Source organism: Zeugodacus cucurbitae, chromosome 3, assembly GCF_028554725.1.
Source record: "Zeugodacus cucurbitae isolate PBARC_wt_2022May chromosome 3, idZeuCucr1.2, whole genome shotgun sequence".
Taxonomy (NCBI): domain Eukaryota; kingdom Metazoa; phylum Arthropoda; class Insecta; order Diptera; family Tephritidae; genus Zeugodacus; species Zeugodacus cucurbitae.
The window spans coordinates 40687224-40705121 of record NC_071668.1 but is presented as its reverse complement, the minus strand read 5'-3'; the positions used below and the strand labels follow the sequence as shown (position 1 = coordinate 40705121).

Here is a 17898-nt window from a genome sequence, read left to right as displayed (position 1 = left end):
GCATTATTAAGTACGCACTTCCGAGGTCGCTCAAGGAAAGTCAAGTTGCGGGGATGGACACATCCCCAACCGCACTGACTCGGAATTCGCGAAGTCGATATTCACAGTAGACTCGGTAAAGTAGGTCCGGATCTTGATGATGAGAACGATTCTCGCGTTAGCACATATCCCGCTCACTTGGGAAAAAATTACTACTCTCTGGTCATGTCTTTCAGGACATTTAGTCTAATTTCCTTTTTGTTGAAAGTCATGGAGAAGATCATTGATAATGAGATCAGAACAAAGGCACTGAAAATGCAAACTTTGCACAGAAATCAACACGCATACATAGCTGGCAGGTCTACAAACTGGACGTGGCAATATGTCCCTACCTAGACATTGTTCGACCAGCATTATTAACACGATGAAAAAGAGGCAGATTGTCGAACCATCTGCAGATGGGCGGAAGAATTGCTTCGTTTGAGAATAGCAGAGACTATCTCAAGAGACAGCACGATTCAGATTGGCACCACATGGAGTTACATGGTGCTCTCCCCTCTACTCTGGAGTCTAAGGGTGAATGACCTCTTAGTGTGGTTAATGGAGAATGGTATCCGATGTCAAGGATATGCAGATGGATTTTTCTATTCGCTGAAATTAACACGAGAACAATACGGTTGCGAAACCAACCAAGACACTAAAGGCCACCATTAGATGGATGTACACCATGATAGTGAGGCCCATAGTCACATACGGAGCTTGGTCGGCTAGGGCTTTTCTTACCGTAGAGAAGCAGAAGCTGGTCATAGCATATTTCAGGTAGAAGTCTATTCATTTAACCGGTGTACTGAGATAAATATCCAGCACAGGTACCGCAATGAACGCATTGCCTTCATGAGTGACAGCCAAGCGATTACCTCGTGCGAAACAAAGTGCCGCTTGGTCAGCAAATGCATAAATAGGCTCAACTATCTATCAGCATACAATAGCGTACAGGGCAACAAGCTTGCGGACGAATTAGCTCGAACGGCTGTTGCAACAAAACTGCTAGGCCCAGAACTTTTTTTGGCTGTGGGTCCCCAGCACTATTTCGACTAATGCAGAAACGACCAATGCAAAAGAACGTTGAGTTCCATCTATCTGAAACGGGACGTATACAAAGTTTTATTAAGATATCTAAATTTTTACTGAAGTTCTCGCGGATTTGAAACACCAAAACAGTTGATAGCCGAAAATGCGCATTACAAGGATAGCAGATTGGAGACCGAGATTTCGGATTAAAAGAGAGTTCAAAACAGAAAGTAACAAGTAGATACATGAAGTTATAAGAATATTAATTTGTCTGCCACGGTTGGAAGAACACATGAATGAAATGAAATCTTAAATTTTTGTTACTAACTATTGTTCATTGTACTTCGCTCTTATTCTGTTTTGCTTGTTTATCCCATAAGGAAATCAGGAATATATTTCGAACTCTAATTCTTCCATTGTTTTTTTTTTTGTAATTCAACCAATACTATTACTTCACTGATCTCAATGTTCCTTTCCCTTGAAGCGGAACCGTAATATTCAGACATACACTAGGCATCAAATGAAAGTATAAAATTCACAGAAGTAATTTCAGTGCAGATTTATTAAAATAAAAAATTATTAATTCATACAATATTATTATATTTCAATGGGTATTTAACTAACAAATTATTTATGAAACTATATTTTTCCAGAAATCAAATGAAAGTATAAACTTGCAAAAAATACAATAGCATTGAGTTTAAAAGTAAATTTAGTAATCAGTATTCCCACCTTTGTTCTGAATTACAGCACGAAGACGTTTTGGCATACTTCGAACCAAATTTTCTAATATTTCCATTGAAATATCATGCCATTGGCGCTTCATCTCTAAGAAAAATGATTGCAAGTTTGTGCGGCTGCTTTTTGGTATTTTTGAATCTAATATTGACCACAAATGCTCAATTGGATTTAAATCAGGTGATTGAGCTGGCCAGTTCAATTTTTCAATTAAGTTTTCTTCAAAAAATCGAGTAGCCAGGCGATTTCATTTTTTCCGCACTTATTGTCAAATTTTCGCTGAGAATGTCAACATATGTAGCACCGGTCATTCGTCCATCGATTTTTACTAAACTGCCTACTCCAAATTTAGAGAAACAGCCCCAAACCATAAGAGAACCGCCTCCATGTTTTATAGTTGATTGTATGCACTTTGGTTTTAAGCGATCAGAAGGTTTACACCACACTCGTTTACGTTTTTTTGAACTCCTTAGCTCGAATTTCGATTCATCGGACCAAATTATTTTATCCCAGAAAGTGGTTGGCATATTTATATACTGTTTTGCAAATGCCAGTCTCTTTTTCCTATTCGCTATGGAAATCATAGGTCGTTTTTTTGCGACATAATTTTTTAAGCCCAATTCTCGCAGTTTTCTTTGCATTGTACTAACTGAAACATCTAAATCAAAACTTTCGATCAACTCTCTCGATGAAATTTCAGGGGTTTCGGCAACTTTTCTTCGTAATAGTCGTCCAACGTGTATGGAAATTTTGGATTTTGGACCGCCACCGTACTGAGTTTTGCATGTGTTCCTCTTCTTAAAGTTTTCAAAAATTTTTCTTGCCCCTCCGATCGAAATAGAATATTTTTCGGTTATTTTTCGATATGTTTCACCCTTCTTCCTATCTTCTACAATTAAATTCCGAATTTCTTCAGATTTCCGCATTTTCCACTAAGAACGTAACAAAAAAAATTTCATTACAACAGAAATCCTCTTAATAAATGCAATTTTATTAAATCTGTAGTTAAATTCAACTGTACCTTCAAAAAAAATAACAGAAACGAAAGTTATACTTTCATTTGACGCGCGCTTATCGGCGAACCATCGAAGACTAATCACTCTCAATCGAGTAAATATTTTTTGCTTAAAAAACTAAGTACGCATTTTATTCCAACTGTTTATTTACATAACGGTGTATCTTCACGACAGCTATATTAATCTAACTATAAGCGAATATGTAGGAAGTAAATACAATTCGTTGAGGTTGCCAGCAAGTAATAAAAATATACTTTCATTTGATGCCTAGTGTACATATGTACATACATGTATGTATGCGAGAACCAATTTTCAAGGGGGTTACTCTGTAAGGCGTTACGCAAGTGAAAACACTCGCAAACGCAAAAATATACTTTATAAATGCGACAATCGAATCGTAAATTTCATTCAACGCATTTGTTTTTCCCCTTCGCAATGAAAGTACTCTGTATTGCGGTTACGAGTTTCAAACTCGTGCATTTTACGAATTTTTCGTTCAATTTCAAACTGCGAAACGCAATGTAAACAAGTAAGGAAGGGCTAAGTTCGGGTGTAACCGAACATTTTATACTCTCGCAATTTATTTATTTAACTTCATTTATATTATATAATACACAATTTTACCCACGTATTCGTATATATTGTATAAAGTCAATTGAAAGTTGGAAACCATAATATTAGGTTAGAAGCACCGAGGTCCTCGTGTTCGATATATGGGGCCTTAAAAACCTATGGTCCGATTTCGGCAATTTTTAGAATGGGGCTGCCACACTATTAACATAGTATTTGTGCAAAGTTCTGCATCGATATCTTCACTAGTACTTACTTTATATATTGTAAAGTAAACGATTCAGATTGTCTTTAAAGTTCTGGTATATAGGAAGTAGGCGTGGTTGTGAAGCGATTTGGCCTATTTTCACAACATGTCATTGGGATGTAAGGAAACTATTACAAACCAAGTTTCATTGAAATCGGTCGAGTAGTTCCTGAGATATGGGTTTTGACCCATAAGTGGGCGACGCCACGCCCATTTTCCATTTCGTAAAAAATCTGAGTGCTTCCTTCTGCCATTTCTTATGTGAAATTTAGTGTTTCTGACGTTTTTCGTTAGTGAGTTAACCCACTTTTAGTAATTTTCAACCTAACTTTAGTATGGGAGGTGGGCGTGGTTATGATCCAATTTCTTTCATTTTTGGACTGTATAAGGAAGTGGCTTAAAAAAACGACTGCAGAAAGTTTGCTTTATATAGCTCTATTGGTATGCGAGATATGTGCAAAAAACTTAGTAGGGGGCGGGGCCACGCCCACTTCCCCAAAAAAATTACATCCAGATATGCCCCTTCATAGTGCGATCCTTCATACCAAATTTTATTTCCATAGCTTTATTTATGGCTTAGTTATGGCACTTTATGTGTTTTCGGTTTTCGCCATTTTGTGGGCGTGGCAGTGGTCCGATTTTGCTCATTTTCGAAAGCAACCTTCCTATGGTGCCAAGAAATAAGTGTGCCAAGTTTCATCAAGATATCTTAATTTTTACTCAAGTTACAGCTTGCACAGACGGACGGACGGACAGTCAGACAGACATTCGGATTTGAACTCCACTCTTCACCCTGATCACTTTGGTATATATAACCCTATATCTAACTCGTTTAGTTTTGGGTGTTACAAATAACCGTTATGTGAACAAAACTATAATACTCTCTTTAGCAACATTTGTTGCGAGAGTATAAAAATATGCAAGTCAATAAGGTATATTTGTAGTTTAATTTACTAAAATAATGTCTTTAACAGAGTATGTTCCAAAAATAAGAAACGTAAAATGGAAAACAGAAAATATGAATTGACCATTGGAGCTAAAAAGCAATAGTTCTTTTTATGTACTTACTGTAACTATTCATATTTTATATTATTGGTTAAGAAGAATTATACATACTTACATACATATAAAGACATATGTACATACATATGAGCAAGAAAAGATTGAATCTTCCAACAACACTGGAATTCTCAAACGTTGGAGAAAATATTAATTTTCAATTTGAAGTTCAACATTTATGCAATTTGAAAGACAACATTTTCTCAAACGTTTCTCAAAGTCTATTTCTCAAATCTGTTTCCAACATTTTACAATTTGATAAAAATCATTTTCTCAAATATATGGCATGCCGTTTCATTCCGTATAATAACCAATCAATCATCTGTCAAAAAGTATTCATAATTAAAAAAACGTAATCGTGATGTGCAGCAATTTTGAAGAATAAAAGTGAGAGGAAGTATAATATTATAAATATTTGTTATAATTGTGATATTTCAAACAGAAAATGCATACTACAAAGAAAATAAAAAGTGAAGTGAGGCAGATATTTGACTTGCTCACAGATAGTGATGGAGTAGGGAAAAATAAAAGCCTGGAGATCCTAGGTGTAGATGCGGCTGTGGAGGAAAGTCCTTCTACTTCCAATAGGGTGGAATATGAGTTTAGTGGTATAGAAAGTGAAGATTCCGTATATGAGGAATCCAACCTAAACGTGACAAACACTTCAGTTAGGAAAGATCTAGCGGAGTGGGCGGTCAAATTTAATATTTCCACCGTTGCAACTAGTAGTCTGTTAGGAATTCTACAAAAATATATTAGAGATATTCCAAAGGATGCACGAACTTTAAAGTACACTAGTGAGGAAATCATTTGATTCCACCGAAATTCATCTCAACATTAATATTGATGGCCTTCCACTCGCAAAAAGTTCTAATTTGCAAGCTTGGCCTATTTTAATAAATGTAAATGGGGAACCAGTTGTCATGGTTGTGGGAGCATATTGCGGAAATAGTATGGCACTCTGTCCGAACATCTTCTTGCAACGATTTGTGGATGAGTTGTTGTACTTATTAGAACATGGTTTAAACTTCAATGGTAAACATTTTTCAATTTATTGCCGGTCTTTTATTTGTGATGCCCCAGCAAGATCCTATGTATTGGGTGTTAAAGGACACACTGACTTTTTTTGTTGCATAAAATGCACTCAAAAAGGCGAATCTGTTGGACATCGGATAATTTTCCGTAGTGAAATCTATCCTAATAGAACAGATGCAGATTTTCGATCACGAAGTAATGAAAATCATCATAAAATATTGAACCAAATAGCTATTGAAAAGTTACCAATCGACATTGTGAAGTCATTTCCATATGACTATATGCATGTGGTGTGTTTAGGTATCATGAAAAGCTTACTTCTTGGCTGGATAAATCTGGCAACACGTCAAACTGTGAAGTTTAATTTTTCCTCGGTTCTTGAATTTGTGCTTAAATTTATTAATATAATTGAAGAAAGTTTTACTTTTAATAAGTGTAATCTAAAGCTAAGTATTTGTGCTAATTTGCTTTTGTGTTATATTTAAATTTTAATTGTATTTTAACTATTTTCTTAAATTCTGGTGCCGAGTCTTTTAAATCATTTGTTGTTGTTATCAATTATCAATTTTATTTCCTACTTTGCAATTGTTTGTGCGATTGCATATTGTTTTTGTTTTAATTTGCTCTTTTTCTTTTGATTCGTCTTTTTTTCTTTCATTTTTGCTCACAGCTGTTTGCGTGTTATTTTTAAGTGGCTCAGTGCTTCTCAAACTGCTCACTATTATATTGGTTGTGATCTCGGCTAATTCAGTATAACTATTATTGTTTTTCTATTTACTATTATATCATATTTTAATTTTTATTATTATTTACTATTCTGTTTTTTCCTTCAATTTAATTTTTTTTTTTTTTTTTTCATAATGACTTGCAATTTTCCGAATTGTACTATTAAAGGCGATTCTGATCGTTTTGTTTCTTGTTGGCTTTGTGACGGGCTTGCCCATCTTAAATGTGCTGGATTGACAGGTAGAATCTTAGATTCTATTCTCGATGGAAAGGGTCTGCGCTGGTCGTGCTTAAAGTGTAGACCGACAGATATTGAATTATTTAAAGTTTTTAAACAGGCGCGCAATAATTTTAAAGAAATCGGTCGAGAACTTCAAAACCTTACAGAAAAATTTAAGCATTATGAAGTGTTGTTTCAATCATTTAAATGCCTAAATGATCAAGATGATAATGCTAAGCCTTCATCAAAACGTAAACGTCCGTCTAATGAAGAACCTGCCACTTTGTCCGTAAAAAGTATGTCACCGGTGAAATTAGACCTTATTAATCTCTCATCTCCTTGCCCTCAAGGAGAGAAGCCTTCTTCTTCAAAAGTGCTTAATCCTCCGAAAACAAATAACGATAACCTTAAGCGGAAAACTTTTCAGGATCCGCCTCCTATTAACTCTGAGTTTGTGGCAAAAAATTTGGTAGTAATACCTCAACGAAAATCAATTTTCGTTTCGAGATTCGCTTCGGATACCACAATCGAAGATATAAAGTTTTACATCTCGTCGAAATTAAAAATTAACGATATTGATATTGATGTCAGAAAATTTAACTTTAAATACGAAAGAAACATATCTTCTTTCAAGATTGGCGTTTCAGCTGTTAATTTTCAATTGCTACTTGATGAATCATTTTGGCCACCTGGTGCTTTCGTGCGCGAATTCGAGCAAAAGCAACAAAAACAAACTGTAATTGCTCATATTCCAAAAAATGCTGCGGATTCAAAAAACTAATTATAAAAAATTCATTACAAATTCACTATCAAAATGTAAGGGGTTTAAATACAACATTAAAAGAATTGTATTTGAACAGCACTAATTGTAATTTTAAAGTCATCGCTTTTACTGAAACTTGGCTTAAACCTCATATCTTTGATAACGAAATATTAAATAGTGAATTTCAAATCTTTAGATGCGATCGACTGAACAGAGTCGGGGGGGGTGTACTATTTGCTGTGCATTCTTCAATTCCATCTGAAGAAGTAGAAGTTCCTCATGCGGACTTTATTGAATTTAAGTGCATACGAATTTGTATTAATAAATGTTCTATTTATCTAACTTTATCTTATATTCCGCCTCAATCGGACTTATCTGTATATACGCAGCATGCTTCTTTAATAAATAATGTTTTTTCAATTGCTAAGAATACTGATTACATAATTGTTCTAGGCGATTTCAATTTACCGTGTGTATCTTGGAAATCTGTTGACGATTGCATTACCCCTTTTTGCACTCGTTTAAGCTTTAATGAGTTTTTGGAAGAAATGTCTGGGATGGGTCTTAACCAAATTAACTTAATTCCGAACAAGTTTGGTAAATTCCTAGATTTGGTCTATGTTGATAATACTTCAACAGTTTCTGTGGTCCGATCTGATCCTTTAGTTTTGCCAGAGGACTCTTATCACCCTGCCTTGGAAATTAATATCGAAATCATAGACGAATTACTTGTATGCAACAAACAGGACCTTTGTTCTCGGTTCAACTTTGCGAAAGCTAACTTCAAAAAGATTAATTGTGAACTTTCTAAATTGACTTGGCCTGATTATAGTGGTAATATTGAATTAAATGTATCACATTTTAATGAAACAATTTATAATATTTTTGAAAGATTTGTTCCGAAATGTTTTATTATCAAAAGAAAAAGTTCAAATTTGTGGTATTCGAATGAGCTATGTAAATTAAAAAATAAAAAAGCTCGTGCTTTTAAACTTTATAAAAGAACTGGAGCTCTTGTTGACTATTTAAAATATTCTAAATTGCGTCGTCAGTTTGAGGTCGTCTGTTGAGAACTATAGGGGGATAGCTAAAATGTCAGCTATACCCAAACTTTTTGAAGCTATTGTCACTGACCAAATAACTTTCTTAATCTCTCCTTTAATTTCATTCTCTCAGCATGGATTTTGTAAAGGGAAATCTACAGTAACTAACTTGCTTGAATTTGTAAACCATGTGTCAATGGGTTTTAGGGATAATAAGAATACTGATGTTATATATACAGACTTTAGTAAAGCATTCGATAGAGTAAACCACTCAATTCTTTTGCAAAAACTGAATCTTCTTGGTTTTCAACCAAGACTTCTTGAATGGGTATCCTCTTATCTTACTAACAGAAAACAACAAGTTTTATTTGATAATACATTATCCGATTCAATTAGTGTCACTTCAGGGGTTCCACAGGGTAGTCATCTCGGCCCGATTCTGTTCTTGTTGTTCATCAATGATATACCTTCAGTAATTAAGTTTTCAGAAATTTTATTATATGCGGATGATGTAAAACTTTTTAAATCATATACTTCTCATAACGAAAGGACTGAGCTGCAATCGGATTTAAATAATTTAGTTACTTGGTGTCACAAAAATGATATGCCACTGAATCTTAAAAAATGTAAAACGATGTGCTTTTCCCGTAGAACTGTTGATCTTTCCCCCTATGTAATAAATAACTTCAGTTTAGAGCAAGTTTTTAGCTTTGTTGATTAAGGAGTTAATATGGACCCTAAACTAAATTTTAATTCTCATGTAAATTCAATTGTCTTAAAAGCTAAAGGTGCTCTTAGCTTTGTTAAACGTTGGTCTAAAGAATTTAGTGATCCGTATATTACTAAAATTCTTTTTACAACATTGGTAAGGCCTATATTGGAGTATGGTTCTGTGGTATGGAATCCTAGCTATCAATCCCATTCTGATAAGCTTGAGTCCGTTCAAAAACAATTTTTACTTTTTGCTTTAGGCCACTTACATTGGGATTCAAGATTGAATCTTCCCCCGTATACTAGTCGTTTAAAACTTATAAGTCTTCCCACACTCACTAGTCGCAGAGAAATGCTAGGTATAATTTTTCTAGTAAAACTTCTGAATGGTGTAGTTTGTAGTTCATTCCTTTTGTCTGATATTAAGTTTAATGTCCCATTGCGTTCATCCAGGCAGTTTAGACCATTATTTATAAAATCTTCTAGAACAAATTTTGAGTTAAATGAACCATTCTGCCGAATATGTCATGATTTTAATTCGCATTCCAGCACATTTGATCCATCTGACTCAATATTTAGCATCAAAAAAACTATTTTGTCTTCTCTTAATAAATAATATTCAGAAATTTTTAACTTTTTGTTTTTATATATTTTTAAATCTCAGCTGTTGAAATGTTTCTTTCTGTAGCTGAGCAGTTTGAGAACCGGACGCTTAAAAATCTCTTGCCTTTCTAGACTCGGCAAATTCCGCTCGTATGCGGACTGCGCCCCACGCGTCGGTTGGGCGGGAGGAGGGTAATCGTTTGGGTTAATAATAATAATTAAATAATTAGGCACAAAAATAGATTGTATTCTTTAAAACCAGCCCAAATTAATTCATTAAATTCTAAAATACTCTTTTTAAGTAATCAGGTTCCCAAAGAATTTGCTCGACATCCACGTACCCTACAAGAAATTGAGAGGTTTAAGGCTACAGAACTAAAGCAGTTTCTATTATATACCGGAATTGTTTTACTAGCTGATATTTTAGACGCTAAAAAATATGAGTGTGCGAAAATTCTTTTAAGTGAATTCGTCAAAAACATTTCTAGACTTTATAATGATTCATTCTTAACTTTTAACTTCCACTGTCTTACTCATTTACATTCTGATGCATTAAATTATGGAGGATTAGAATCTATTAGCGCATTTAAGTTCGAGAACTTTTTGTCCAAGCTTAAATGTAAATGTAATAGTAAAACTCATATTGCTGCCCAAATAAAATATAAGATATTGCTCTGCTTTACAATTTTCAAGTTGCGTCTATCAGCATTTAGCGGAAGAAATATCACAAAAAATGATCTTGCTTAGTAATTTTGAATGTAGTCAATATGTATTTATTCCTCTTATTCACAATTAGATGGATTTCAATAGCTCGTTTATATCGATTGGATGTGAGCAAACCACTAAATCAAGTAAGTAGTTAATACAATATCGTTTTTTTGAAGTGGTTTTAACATTTTAATTAAATCGTAGATTTTGACGACTTAAGTAGCAAACTGGATAGTCTGGATAAGAAGGTAGAAGATTTGTTAAAAGGTACATACATATACTTATATAGTTATTGTACATATGCATATGATAATTTCAGAACATCATACAACTCAAAAGCTTCTGAAGAGAGTATTGGAAGAAGTTAAATCGACCTCACATAATGCTACAAAAAAAAAGAAATAAAATTTTGCCAAAAAAACCTTTTGCAGAAGCGCATGATTTCGCTACTTTTGAAGACAAAATTCAATCTTTCGAAACAAAATTTAACGATTTGGTAAATTCTCATTTATATTATTACATCAATAATTTGTCTATATATTTTTATAGGTGGCCGAATTGCAAATGATAATAGCATCCAATTCGAACAAATTTGTTAAAATGGCTTGGCGAAAAGTTTTTACGGGCGATGTTGCCCAGATATACTGCTGGAAAGGAACGAAGACGAAAAAACCGGCAAGAGCACTTAGTGTGACGACAGCATTAAGGCGTAATATTTATTTTATTGCTTTATTCTTATTTGTAATTTTTTTCTATTATACAGGCATACCATCAAAAATTCCCTACCGCTGGCACGGATATGGAATTCGAGCGGACTACATTGAATTTTTTCCAACACGCCAGCAATAGAATAAAACAAGTAAGGAAGGGGTAAGTTCGGGTGTAACCGAACATTTTATACTCTCACAATTTATTTATTTAACTTTATTTATATTATATAATACACAATTTGACCCACATATTCGTCATATATATTGTATAAAGTTCATTGAAAGTTGGGAACCATAATATTAGGTTAGAAGCACCGAGGTCCTCGTGTTCGATATATGGGGCCTTAAAAAACTATGGTTCAATTTCGGCGATTTTTAGAATGGGGCTGCCACATTATAAACATTATTAAACAGTATTTGTGCAAAGTTCTGCACCGATATCTTCACTAGTGCTTACTTTATATATTGTAAAGTAAACGATACAGATCGTCTTCAAAGTTCTGGTATAGGAAGTAGGCGTGGTTGTGAAGCGATTTGGCCAACAACAAGCGATTTTCACAACATATTATTGGGAGGTTAGGAAGCTATTACAAACCAAGTTTCATTGAAATCAGTCGAGTCGTTCCTGAGATATAGTTTTTGACCCATAAGTGGGCGACGCCACGCCCATTTTCATTTTGTAAAAAAAACTGAGTGCAGCTTCCATCTACTATTTATTATGTGAAATTTAGTGTTTCTGACGTTTTTCGTTAGTGAGTTAACCCAATTTTAGTGATTTTCAACCTAACCTTTGTATTGGAGGTGGGCGTGGTTATTATCCGATTTCTTTCATTTTTGGACTGTATTAAGAAATGGCTAAAAAAACGACTGCAGAAAGTTTGGTTTATATAGCTCTATTGGTTTCCGAGATATGTACAAAAAACCTATTTGGGGGCGGGCCACAAAAAATTACATCTACATATGCCCCTTCCTAGTGCGATCTTTCATACCAAATTTTATTTCCATAGCTTTATTTATGACTTAGTTATGGCACTTTATGTGTTTTTTGTTTTCGCCATTTTGTGGGCGTGGCAGTGGACCGATTTTGCTCATTTTCGAAAGCAACCTTCCTATAGTGCCAAGAAAGTGTGCCAAGTTTCATCACGATATCTTAATTTTTACTCAAGTTACAGCTTGCACAGACGGACGGACGGACGGACAGACAGACATTCGGATTTGAACTCCACTCTTCACCCTGATCACTTTGGTATATATAACGCTATATCTAACTCGTTTAGTTTTGGGTGTTACAAACAACCGTTATGTGAACAAAACTATAATACTCTCTTTAGCAACATTTGTTGCGAGAGTATAAAAAATAATTGAATACGAAAACAAAAAGAATATGTCATCGGTAATCGTAGATTAATTAGTTCTTATATTATTGCGCGGCAGTTTTAAATTTAATTTTATAAGTTGTAATTGGATTATTCTTAAGTTTTGTACTGAAATTAACTTTTTCGTTTGTTTCCTTATCTTAAGAATGTACATTATTTTCGTTAATTTAAATTAAAAAATGAATTTTTGTTATGTTACCATGTTATTTATTGTTTAATAAAATTTATGTATATATGTATATGTACTGCGTACAATATACCTCTATAAATTCTTATATAAATAAAAATTAATTTCAAAACTTAATTTCAACCAGTTCTTATTTTTAAATCAGTGGCAACTTCAATTAATGTAATTGGAATTCGTTCCATTCCTCTCGTTTCATATTTGAGAAAATGTTGGAGATTTTGACATTCTCAAATTGAGAACAAAGGAAAATTTCATATTAAAAATGTGCCTTTTTGTTTGAGAATGGCTTTGTTTTCAAATTGAAATGACTTAGAGAACAAACGTTTGAGATTTGAAATTAAGGTTGATTCTCAAACGCATCTCAATTTGAGAATCAACAAAAATGTTCATCAATCAACAAAAATATTCATTGGGTTATATCATTAAAAGGAACTTTAATTATATTATTTACTTTATTAAATAAATATACTTCAATATTTAAGAACTATAAACTAATCATATTGTTTTGTATTTGCTTGAAAGTTTGGCTTCATTCGCATATTCCAATAAATAATTTAAAACACAATACAATTTGAATTATGTTTGTAACATATGATTGTTAATATTGTACACATTTCAATCTCTCGCAACATACTCTCGAAGAAAAAAATTTTAGTTCCCTGCTTGATAAAGATCATTCAACTACTACTGCAGGTACACAAATTGTAGAAGTATACCATCGAAATCTTCTTTTGGTTAAAAATGAATTTAACCAATTTTGAATACCGTATATAAAACAATCTCTTACCGTATTTTTCAATCGTAATAAAGCTTTACCAACGCTTGAAACAATTTTCATTGCCTCTGAACCTTACAATATATAATAATATGATAGTAGAAAAAGTTCGGTTACACCCGAAATTTGTCTTTCCTTACGTTTTTGACTTTTCTGTTTTTAAATTTGTTTACATTCTCATTTTTTTGTCAGTGATGTAAACTTTTTTGAAAATATGTGAACGAAAAAACATTTCAACATTTTCTACAATTCGAAAGTTTTACAGAGTTTCGATTTCCCTTCGCAACGCATTTCTATTCGTAACATTTTATAATTGAATCTTGTGTCGGAGTGACGTGAGTAATGAAAATAAAATATAATGGAAGTTGTAAAAATAATGTACCTATGTAAGATGCATAAAATAGAATAGCAATGTGATCATTATGGAATTCATTAGCTGATATGAATTAATATGACAATATATATAGATAGAAAAACACTCACCCATTTGTGCTGAGATTGAAAAACGTATTGAGCCAGGGTGCTTTCAAGAAAGGCGTGGTGAAATTCACTTGACCATTTAGGTTTTCAATCGACTGTAGAGATATATCCATATTGGCAACCCTTCTGGTGTATGGGTAGTTAAGAGACAAACTATTTGAATAATAAAATAGTTATATTCTTTAAAGATCAAATATTTATTATTCCTTACTTTAAATTGTGATAGCTGCCTTTAACACGATTATACGAACCCATGAAATATACAGTAGCTCCATTTTCAAATTTTGGTGTGATTACTGTAGCTAAAAATTCACGATGCGTTTTCTCTTTTCTCAACATTTGGAAGTCTGCCTGGACTAATTTGGTACTACCAACAATACCCCACTCAAAATTGCCTACACTATGTAGGTCTGTTAAATTTTTATATGATAAACGTGTTATACAGCTCATATTGGTTAGTTTAGCAAAGTATTTCCCCTCAATAGTTACGTCTAAACCTTTTCCCTTGTGGCTAGCTATATTTCCTCGATATCGTCCACTAATATCGTGAACGCCATTAACTGCCATAGGCCAGTGTGTTAATAGTCCAAATCCAATATCATTAATAGATTCAAAATTTAGATTTCCATTTACTTCGAGATACCATATCGAATTGAGATTTAATTTTCCGGAAACTATTAAATTGTTGAATGTTTTATTAGGGTTTATGTATTTTATCTCGGAAAATAAATGACTTGTATTAGCACTTGGTTGTTGAATGTTGCTCTCAATTAAGAGACGCATATCCTCCTTAGGTTGCCAAGTCCACTCACAGTTGCCATATCCCCTATGACAACCGGACTGATAACCTCCTCTAATTTTCCCATTGTCCAACCGTCTCTTTATATCAAACCAAAGTTGTATTCTTTCAAGACCCATATCATGCCAAGGCGATTCTAGATTTAACTTAGCTGTAATACAATCATTTTCTGGATATTGCAAGATAGTCTGAATGAAAATTCGCTCTATTATAGCTTCCGTTGACTCAATAAATGCAGATAATTCAAGGCCAGTTTGATTCTGGTATGAGTAGTTGCCAGAAATTTTACATCTTTTTCCATTTTCAATAACATTGAGCTGAAAAGATAGGTCATTTGCGTTTTCTTTTCGTTTTAAAAGATTTAACTCAATAAGGCCCTCGCTATTGTTATCCAATGAAAGTGTTTGCAATCGTGTTTTTGATGGCAACTGTCCTTCCATCTGAACCATACCATTTATTTTATAAGTTACCATATCACGATATAATACTCCTTCAATTTGGTATTGGTTTGGATAAACGGGAGTCACAGTACCATGGATAGAGATATTTTTGAATCTTTGCATTGGCGTCCATAACTCCGCATTGATAATCTCGTCTTTTTTTATTGCTCGCATCCCAAAATTAAGATTGTTTCCATTTTGATTCGACAGTGCTAAATCAAAATTAAGTTGGGGTTTTGGTCCTTTATTTAGTAGAAATGTGTATTCAAATAATTTAAAGGGTAATAACGTATTTATGAATTTGCCATTAGACGTTATTTCGTCACTCCCATTCTCAGATTGCCACGTAGACTCGATTTGAAACTAAGATTTTACAATGTTTTTTTATTATATAATTTATATATTTATGCAACTCACCATGATCATATCAGTTTGATTCATTATTTCTATTTTTATATCAAATGTGTTATCTTCTATAGAAAAATCTTGTTTAAAGTAGCCAACTCCTTTGTACTGGATACTCTTGCTTTCCTCTAATGAAAAGTCAATGGAAGCTTCTAAGAAATTTTCCTCAGTCTGAAAATTGGATTGGAAATATATTATTTTAAGTTATTACAAATATATTAATAAATAGCATAAAATATATCTTTAAATAGCTAACATTTCTCAGGTCCTAAAACTATTAGCATAACAAAGGTATTATTAATACAACGAATGCAATTTCAACGTTGCAGACATATTTTTTCTATCGATTTTCAGATGTACGGCCGGACGGTCCGTGATTTGCTATATAAACCAAATTTAATGGACACATTTCCCTTTAGTATGCGATAATACACCATGAAAAGGGATGTAAGGGCAAAATTCGGCAAAAATCATATCTCAAGAAATGCTCGAACAATTTCAACGAAATTTGGTATTACATATTTTATTTTTATACTCTCGCAACATGTTGCACAGAGTATTATAGTTTTGTTCAGATAACGGTTGTTTGTGTCACCAAGAAGTAAAAGAGTTAGATATGGCGTTATATATATATAAATGATCAGGATGACGAGTTGAGTTGAAATCCGGATGTCTATCCGTCCGTCTGACCGTGCAAGCGATAACTTGAGTAAAAATGAAGATATCTTAATGAAACTTGGAATACATATTCTTTGGTACCCTGAGGAGATGGGCAAAATCGGTCCACTGCCACGCCCATAAAATGGCGAAAACCGAAAACCTATACATTGTCATCACTAGGCCATAAATAAAGTTATGAAAATAAAATTGGGAACATAGGATCGCATTAGGGAGGGGCATAATTGTAAGTAATTTTTTTTAAAAAGTTTCTGCAGTCGTTTAGTTTAGCCATTTCCTTATACAGTCCATAACGGATAATAACCACGCCCACCTCCAATACAAAGGTTATGTTGAAAATGATTAAAAGTGCGTTAACTCACTAACGAAAAACGTCAGAAACACTAAATTTTACAGAAGAAATATCAGAAAAAAGCTGCAATGAGATTTTTTTACAAAATGGTAAATGGGCGTGTCGTCGCCCACTTATGGGTCAAAAACCATACCTCAAGAACTACTCGACGGATTTCAATGGAATTCGGTATATAACACTTTCTTGACACCCTGATGACACGGGTGGAATATGGTTCACTACTACGCCTACTTCCCATATAACTCAATTTTGAATTCTTCTGATTCGTTCACTTTATAATATATACGTTAGGAACCAATGAAGATAGCGGAATAAAACTTTACACAAATACTGTATTTGTACTGTTACATCACTTGTGGAAAAATTGTCAAAATCGGACCATGACATCGGCAAATCTCTCAGATAATTTAATGTAATTCATTAGCTCAGAATTTTTTTTCTTATAACAGTTCGTCTCTGTACCAAAAATGTTTAAAATCGGGTCATAACTTCCCCCAGATCCCATATACCTAATAATAGAAAATATAAAATTAAATGAGCGTATAGTCTTCGATATATTTATCATGTTGGTGAAAACGAGTGAAATCGGTTCAGGAATTACTTCAGTCCCCGTATACTATTTATGATGATTTTGGTTATGCTATTGAACTATATGCCGAATATATGGGTTATCTTTATAAAATTACATCAATAAATTGCCTGAGTATAATATGTTCGCTTGCACCCGACCTTAGCCTTTCCTTACTTGTTTTATATAAATTTGTATTCAAAATTTATATTTACGTAGACCTGGCCACCTGGTTGCCGTAGATTATTTACTATATTCTAACTAACTATTTAATGTAATGAGATTATTTATGTAGACAAAAACGTTATCGCCGGTATAAAAATCCACGTATTTAAATTTTCACTTAAAACAGTATACTCTCGAAAAGTAAATCGATTGGTATTTTGGGTAATTTACTTTGCTTGCACAGACGGACGGACAGACAGACATTCGGATTTGAACTCCACTCTTCACCCTGATCACTTTGGTATATATAACCCTATATCTAACTGTTACAAACAACCGTTATGTGAACAAAACTATAATACTCTCTTTAGCAACATTTGTTGCGAGAGTAAAAAAATTCATTCATTTATTTGCTTCAATAAAATATACGGATTTATATGAAAAACATATTTACAATTTTGCAATATATTTTCT

General features: G+C 33.4%; 1 protein-coding gene across 1 annotated transcript in view; it reads right to left on the bottom strand.

Moving 5' to 3' along the window:
- The window catches only part of LOC105219691 (apolipophorins), a 133209-nt gene that overhangs the window by 54875 nt on the left and 60436 nt on the right, over positions 1-17898 (bottom strand). Inside the window, exons 13-15 of the mRNA XM_054227646.1 lie at positions 15674-15832; positions 14229-15619; positions 14021-14170 (exon numbers count right to left, since the gene is read on the bottom strand). Coding sequence (XP_054083621.1) covers positions 14021-14170; positions 14229-15619; positions 15674-15832 — 1700 coding nt within the window. The remainder of the gene's footprint in view (positions 1-14020; positions 14171-14228; positions 15620-15673; positions 15833-17898) is intronic.